This window comes from Maniola jurtina, chromosome W (genome assembly GCF_905333055.1).
Source record: "Maniola jurtina chromosome W, ilManJurt1.1, whole genome shotgun sequence".
NCBI lineage: Eukaryota > Metazoa > Arthropoda > Insecta > Lepidoptera > Nymphalidae > Maniola > Maniola jurtina.
Window position 1 is genome coordinate 3,319,788 of NC_060057.1, and position 8,454 is coordinate 3,328,241.

The 8,454-nt window shown below is 31.7% G+C and overlaps 1 protein-coding gene across 1 annotated transcript; it reads left to right on the forward strand.

Annotated features, from left to right (window-relative positions):
• The first annotated feature begins 6,008 nt into the window (after window positions 1–6,008).
• On the forward strand, window positions 6,009–8,083 carry LOC123879938 (secreted RxLR effector protein 161-like). The gene is made up of 2 exons (XM_045927800.1): window positions 6,009–6,719; window positions 7,096–8,083. Exons 1-2 carry the CDS (start codon window positions 6,679–6,681, stop codon window positions 7,829–7,831), a joined length of 777 nt encoding a protein of 258 aa, XP_045783756.1. The 5' UTR covers window positions 6,009–6,678; the 3' UTR covers window positions 7,832–8,083.
• Window positions 8,084–8,454: the final 371 nt, after the last annotated feature.

Here is an 8,454-nt window from a genome sequence, read left to right on the forward strand (position 1 = left end):
GTGCATCTTTTAAATTTTCAATTAAGAAAATAGAAGAGCACTGTGTCTTCGTCATTTGTATGTTGAGAGATATTTATTTTAAGGTAAAATATTATAATATCTTGCCTGTGTGTGGTACGTTTTAAAGGTAAAGAGGTGCATCTTTTAAATTTTCAATTAAGAAAATAAAAGAGCACTGTGTCTTCGTAATTTGTATGCTGAGAGATATATTTTATTTTAAGGCAAAATATTATAATATTTTGCCGTGTGTGGTGCGTTTTAAAGGTAAAGAGGTGCATCTTTTAAATTTTCAATTAAGAAAATAGAAGAGCACTGTGTCTTCGTAATTTGTATGGTGAGAGATATACTTTATTTTAAGGTAAAATATTATAATATTTTGTCCATGTGTGGTGTGTTTTAAAGGTAAAGAGGTGCATCTTTTAAATTTTCAATTAAGAAAATAGAAGAGCACTGTGTCTTCGTGATTTGTATGGTGAGAGATATACTTTATTTTAAGGTAAAATATTATAATATTTTGTTCGTGTGTGGTGTGTTTTAAAAGTTAAGAGTTGCATCTTTTAAATTTTCAATTAAGAAAATAGAAGAGCACTGTGTCTTCGTGATTTGTATGGTGAGAGATATTTATTTTAAGGTACAATATTATAATATCTTGCCCGTGTGTGGTGCGTTTTAAAAGTAAAGAGGTGCATCTTTTAAATTTTCAATTAAGAAAATAGAAGAGCACTGTGTCTTCGTAATTTGTATGGTGAGAGATATATTTTATTTTAAGGTAAAATATTATAATATCTTGCCCGTGTGTGGTGCATTTTAAAGGTAAAGAGGTGCATCTTTCAAATTTTCAATTAAGAAAATAAAAGAGCACTGTGTCTTCGTAATTTGTATGGTGAGAGATATATTTTATTTTAAGGTAAAATATTATAATATTTTGTCCATGTGTGGTGCGTTTTAAAGGTAAAGAGGTGCATCTTTTAAATTTTCAATTAAGAAAATAGAAGAGCACTGTGTCATCGTAATTTGTAAGATGAGAGATATATTTTATTTAAGGTAAAATATTATAATATTTTGCCCGTGTGTGGTGCGTTTTAAGGTAAAGAGGTGCACCTTTTAAATTTTCAACTAAGAAAATAGGAGAGCACTGTGTCTTCGTGATTTGTATGGTGAGAGATATTTATTTTAAGGTAAAATATTATAATATCTTGCCCGTGTGTGGTGCGTTTTAAAGGTAAAGAGGTGCATCTTTTAAATTTTCAATTAAGAAAATAAAAGAGCACTGTGTCTTCGTAATTTGTATGGTGAGAGATATATTTTATTTTAAGGTAAAATATTATAATATCTTGCCCGTGTGTGGTGCGTTGTAAAGGTAAATAGGTGCATCTTTTAAATTTTCAATTAAGAAAGTAGAAGAGCATTGTGTCTTCGTCATTTGTATGGTGAGTGATATATATTTTAAGGTAAAATATTATAATATCTTGTTCTGTGTGATGTGTTTTAAAGGTAAATAGGTGTTTTTTTTTAAATTATTACACTGATATATAAAATAAATAAAAACGTAACTCACATTGCATAACTTAATTTAAAGTCATCGGAGTAGTTTAAAAGTTAAAAAACTGTGTGAAGAAGAAGTAAGTGAAACATGATATAAAAATATGAAAGTATTAAAATAACTATGCATTCCAATGAATCATCACACATGGTGAAAATGATAATATTATAATATATATATTTTCTTCGCGATTTGTATGGAGAGCGATATTCATCTTAAGATAAAATATTATAGCATTTTCCTCGTGTGTAATGCGCTTTAAAGGTAAATAGGATAGTATTTACATCTAATCTATTTTTAATGAAGAAAATAATAGAGTACTACTATAAAACAAAAATGTAATATATATATTTTAGCTTCATTTAAAGTCATAGGAGCAGTATAAAAGTTAATAAAACTGTATGAAGGAAAGCAAATAAAATTTAATATACATAGGATATTAAAAATTTGCAATTAAAACATTTTGAAACAAATAATATTATTTTTAAATACAAAGAATTGTTTGTGTAGCAGGTTTTCTGTGAGTTTTTTTTTTTCATAAATTTTTTTATCAGTTTTTTTAATATATTTTTTTTTCTTTTTTAAGGAATGTTTTTTTTTGGTTTTTAAGTTTTTTTTTTGTGTTTTTTAATTGTTCATTTTCTATGTTTTTTTTTTGTGAGTATTCTTTTTGTTGTTCATATAGACTTTTTTAAACCTGCTTTACATAAATGATTTTTTATTATAAAATGTGATTAATGTATATCTTAAAATTACTTATTAATATTTTTTAACAAACATAAAATTTTATTATATTGCGTAAAATTTATTTTTAGTACATCATAAGTTCAGAATATACAGTATGTTTTTTTAACTGGGACATTATGAAGAAATCCAAAATTAAAGGAGATACAGGGAAACTGTCTAAAGAAACTGCAGTTCTTTTTTTGTTAAAATAATTTTGGTATGTTCAATTTTTTGGTCAAATGTGAGTTGTCCATAAAAATCAATGAAATTGACAAAATATTGTTTGATGCCGATTGACTTAATTTTATGTAAGGGTCATTTCATTGTATTGAAAAAATAAAAATATATATTTATAAGTATTATATTATATGGATATATATTTATTGCTAAATTATTGAAACTTACATGTTTTTACAGTACTTAACCATATTCTAAAAGTATTATACTAAATTATAGATTCTTATGCTAATAAAGTTTTTTCCGTAGATCTTCATCCGAGTGATTCTTCAACTTGCGTGACCAGTCGTTCATAGCAATCACCAAACGAAGTTCAGATCAACATAGGTTGTTGCTTTGATTAAAAATTTTCTTATTGATGTAAGAGTTATACAAAGTAAGATAAGACTTGGAGCTGATCCATTCGTTTTAACATCTTTCTTACAAAAACATACTTCGGTTTAGTCTCAGTACAACACTTGTACCACGAGTGAGGATGAAAATTGGTTTCGTAGAATACAGTTTCTAACTTTCTTGACTGTTGTTGGTATTTCATAATATTGTTTATTGTAGCTTTCTATATGGGCTGATGAATATATATACAGACGAATTTCGAGGTATATTTTCTTTTAAATTTCATGTTCATTAAATGCGTATTTAAATGATGTTTTTCTTTGACAAGTTTAACATCAATAGCCTTTTTATGGTGGTTCTTATTAAAAGGGTGAACAATTTCTGCTTATGGAATTTCTTTGAATTTGTGTATTAACAACTTCTATTTCTGTAGGAGAATTAGTTGAGCGAGAAAAGCCACTTCTTTTTCTTTTTTCTATTCTTGAATCTTTATTATATCGTTTGGAAGATAAATGAACTGTTGGTTTTTTCAAATTCTTCAATGTAGCTTTCTATATGGGCTGATGAATATATATACAGACGAATTTCAAGATATATTTTCTTTTAAATTTCATGTTCATTAAATGCGTATTTAAATGATGTTTTTCTTTGACAAGTTTAACATCAATAGCCTTTTTATGGTGGTTCTTTTTAAAAGGGTGAACAATTTCTGCTTATGGAATTTCTTTGAATTTGTGTATTAACAACTTCTATTTCTGCAGGAGAATTAGTTGAGCGAAAAAAGCCACTTCTTTTTCTTTTTTCTATGCTTGAATCTTTATTATATCGTTTGGTAGAACGATAAATGAACTGTTGGTTTTTTCAAATTCTTCAATATGTTGAAATCTTCAATTGGCTTTAACCATACTGATGCAATGGAATAATTATATTATTATTGTCTTTTTAAAGCATTAAATCTACTGTTAGAAGTAAAATTTAAATTTGAAGCCTAATGTTGCCCGTACTCACTGAAATAGTACTGTGTCTGATATGGTGTCTATGACCGCTCTCTCTCTTCTCTCTTGTCGGTGATCTCGGAAGCATATCAAGTCGTTGTAAATTATAAAATATTAATTTAATTATTAAATCAGTGATATAAAGTCGTAGTGCACATTTTATTACTCGCTTAAAATCAATAGGTTAAGGGCCCGGAAGCCCGATTAAATAAAAGTTGTACGTACATTGTCAAAACAACCTCGCGACAACGTGCGCCGCATTTCGCACTAAAATAATTTTTCACAAAAATGTCATCGGCGAATCCACTTACATTAATAGAAAAACTCACAGGAAGAGATAATTATAATACCTGGAGATTTGCAGTGCAAACATATCTGCAACATGAAGATTTGTGGTGTTGCATAGAGTACGGTGACAATGACCACGTGGATCCGAAGCTGGACATTAAAGCAAAATCAAAGATTATTTTATTAGTTGATCCTATTAATTACGTACACATTCAAGAAGCGAATACAGCCAAAGAAGTCTGGGATAACTTATCACGTGCCTTTGACGACTCCGGGCTGACACGCCGAGTAGGTCTACTGCGTGACTTGTGCACTACGACACTTGACCGATGCCAAAACGTAGAGGAATACGTTAGTAAGATCATCACGACAGCAGCTCATAAGCTAAGAAAAGGCTTCAAAGTGGATAATGAGTGGTTGGGAACATTGCTACTCTCCGGTCTGCCTGATTCCTACAAGCTTATGATAATAGCAATTGAGAGCTCAGGTATGCAAAAATCGGCAGACTCCGTAAAGTCTAAACTTTTGCAAGATGTCAGAGATGCTCAGAGGTTAGCAATGACAAAAGTTTATTCAAAGATGTCCTGTATATGCCGGAACTTGCTACAAATATACTATCAGTAAGTCAAATCATAGTGGTGGCCAAGTAATATATAATAATTTGCTGTTTTATTATTTCTGTGTGTTATTGTGAATAACTAAAATAAGAGAGTGGTAACAGCCAGCTTAAACAACAATATGTACCGGCAGAATACCTCTAAGAGCTATGCATACATATCCGATGTTGACAAACAAGATACTTACCTGTGGCAGCAGCAAGGTTAATCAACAACATGTACTGGCAGAATATCTCTAAGGACTATCCATACATGTCCGAAGTTGACAAGCAAGATACTTACCTGTGGCAGCAGCAAGCTTAATCAACAACATGTACTGGCAGAATATCTCTAAGGACTATCCATACATGTCCGAAGTTGACAAGCAAGATACTTACCTGTGGCAGCAGCTAGCTAAATCAACAACATGTACTGGCAGAATATCTCCAAGGACTATGCATACATGTCCGACGTTGACAAGCAAGATACTTACCAGTGGCAGCAGCTAGCTAAATCAACAACATGTACTGGCAGAATATCTCCAAGGACTATGCATACATGTCCGACGTTGACAAGCAAGATACTTACCAGTGGCAGCAGCTAGCTAAATCAACAACATGTACTGGCAGAATATCTCCAAGGACTATGCATACATGTCCGACGTTGACAAGCAAGATACTTACCAGTGGCAGCAGCTAGCTAAATCAACAACATGTACTGGCAGAATATCTCCAAGGACTATGCATACATGTCCGACGTTGACAAGCAAGATACTTACCAGTGGCAGCAGCTAGCTAAATCAACAACATGTACTGGCAGAATATCTCCAAGGACTATGCATACATGTCCGACGTTGACAAGCAAGATACTTACCAGTGGCACCACCGGATGGCTAATTTGAACTTAAATAGTCTGGAAAAAATGAAAGAAAATAGAAAAGTGTTTGCTTATTAGAAAAGAAAGTCACTTTTGCATGTGCAACATGCAAGGAAGGCAAGCAAACACCACTGGCCTTCAAAAGTTAAGGTTCAAAATTTAATCATATATTTGAACTCATACACTCAGATGTCTGTGGTCTTGTTGAAACCAAATCACTGGGTGGTAGAAGATATTACATAACATTTTTGGATGATCTGTTAGAAAATATTTGTGAATAAAATAACATATAATGTACCTATAGAAAGAAATGGGATCCTAAAGCTCAGAAGATGATTTTCATTGGATATTGTGATAGTTATAGGTTTATTGTACCCAACTCCAAGACCGTGATTAAAAGTAGAGATGCTACTTTTCTAGAATCTATGTCAAAAGAAATTATATACCCGTGGAGTTGAATACTACAACAGAAACTCACCAGAGAAGTGATTCGTTTGAAAGTGAAGACAATCCCTCGGATAGCTCACAAGACACTGTCACTGAAAATAAGTCAGAAAGTGAATACTTACCTGATGAGACTAGTGAGTCTAGTATCGAGTCTCCTCTGATTTCACATATTACATTGAGACCTAGAAATAAAATAAGTACAAGAAAACCAGAAGAGAATACTTACCTGTGTTACAATGAAGATGTTCTATTCTGTACAGCTCCTGAAACATACAGTGATGCATTGAGTTCGAGCGAAGCAGATAAATGGAGAAAATCTATCAGTGAAGAACTTGAAGCTCATGAGAAGAATGAAACCTGGACATTGGTAGAAAAACCATCAGACACCAAAGTGATTGGATGTAAATGGGTCTTCCGAATCAAAGACGAGCCAACGGGTCCACGGTTCAAGTCACGACTTTGTGCCAAGGGTTATGCACAAACTGAAGGTATAGATTACAAGGAAACTTTCGCTCCAACAGTCAGGTATGACTCAATCCGTCTATTATTGTCCTTAGCTGTTGAATATAATCTAGAAATTATTCAATTAGATGTCAAAACTGCTTTTCTTTATGGAGAATTAGAAGAGGATATATTTATGTCTCCACCAGAAGGTCTAACCTGCAAAAGTAACATGGTATGTAAGCTCAACAAGTCACTTTACGGGCTCAAACAAGCACCAAGGTGCTGGAATAATAAATTTAACTCAGTTTTGAAGAAATTTGGGCTTGTTAATAGCAAAGCCGACCAATGTCGGCAAAAATGTTGGCAATATAAATGGAACAAAATGCTATTTATGTTTATATGTGGATGATGGGCTATTGTTTTCAAGGAATAAGTCTGTATTAAAAGAGCTTATCAGTGATTTGCAAACAATTTTAGAAATAAAAACAAGCTCAGTTAGTAATTTTGTTGGAATGCAAATCGAGAAATGTAACAAATACATCTTCATACATCAATCTAAATATATTGAGCTATTATTGAACAAGTTTAATATGAACAATGCCAATTCTAACAGTGTTCCAGTTGATCCTCATATAAAGCTCGAGAAAGGAGAGTGCTCAGCTGACAAGAATATCCCTTACAGAGAAGCAGTGGGTTCACTGATGCACCTAGCAATAGTAAGCCGACCCGACATCATGTTTGCTGTAAGCCTGGTGAGTCGATTTCTTAATTGCTATAATGAATCTCACTGGAACGCAGTCAAGAAAATCTTCAAATACTTGAAAGAAACCAAGAATTATGGTCTGTGTTATCTATCTTCAACGAACCATGAAATCCTGGGTTACTGTGACGCAGACTATGCCAATGATGTTGACACCAGACGCTCAATCAGGGGCTATGTGTTTATAAAGAATGGAGCAGCAGTAACTTGGTCCAGCCAACGTCAGCAAACTGTAGCTCTATCGACAACAGAGGCTGAATTCATGGCAGCCTGTGCCGCTACCAAAGAAGCCATTTGGATTAAACAGTTATTAAGTGATATTGGTGAATATAAACAACAGACATTGTGCCTAAATTTAGATAATCAGAGTGCTATAAGTGTTATAAGAAATGCTAATTTTCATAAAAGATGCAAACACATTGATATTAAGTATCATTTTGTAAAAGAAAAGTACTATGATAAAGTAATTGATTTAAAGTATGTTTGCAGTAGTAATCAGTATGCTGATATTTTTACTAAAGCTTTGAGTAGAGACAAGTTTAGATTGTTGAGAGAAAAGATAGGCTTGGTAACACTTAACACTTAATTTTAAATGTATCATTCTGTTGTTAAATTTTTGTTACTGTTTATTTTTATAAGGCTTAAATTTAGTGGGAGTGTTAGAAGTAAAATTTAAATTTGAAGCCTAATGTTGCCCGTACTCACTGAAATAGTACTGTGTCTGATATGGTGTCTATGACCGCTCTCTCTCTTCTCTCTTGTCGGTGATCTCGGAAGCATATCAAGTCGTTGTAAATTATAAAATATTAATTTAATTATTAAATCAGTGATATAAAGTCGTAGTGCACATTTTATTACTCGCTTAAAATCAATATCTACTTTTAAATATAAAACTTCAATGAAAAACTAATCTATTTAGTATCTGATGCAAAATTTCCATTTAATAAAGAATAAATGTTTAAAATACAACAGTAGTATCATAATTTCACAAATTTTAATTATTATTATCAATATTTGTTCTTATTTTCTACGTTAATCAGTTAAAACGTTATATGGAATAAACTTCAACTGAATAAAAAGAACTTCATTGTCGGTTTTACAACGTATGGTAACTATTCGATCATTGTTTATGGAATAATGTTAACAATTTGAAAATATAAAACCGATAATTAGCCTTCTTTCACAATAATGTTATAAATAATAATTTTT

Coding starts and splice junctions, on each gene's coding strand:
- LOC123879938 (XM_045927800.1), top strand. CDS start 6,679: ATGTCTCCACCAGAAGGTCTAACCTGCAAAAGTAACATGGT. Junction 6,720..7,095: donor ACCTGCAAAAGTAACATGGT/ATGTAAGCTCAA, acceptor TGCCAATTCTAA/CAGTGTTCCAGTTGATCCTC.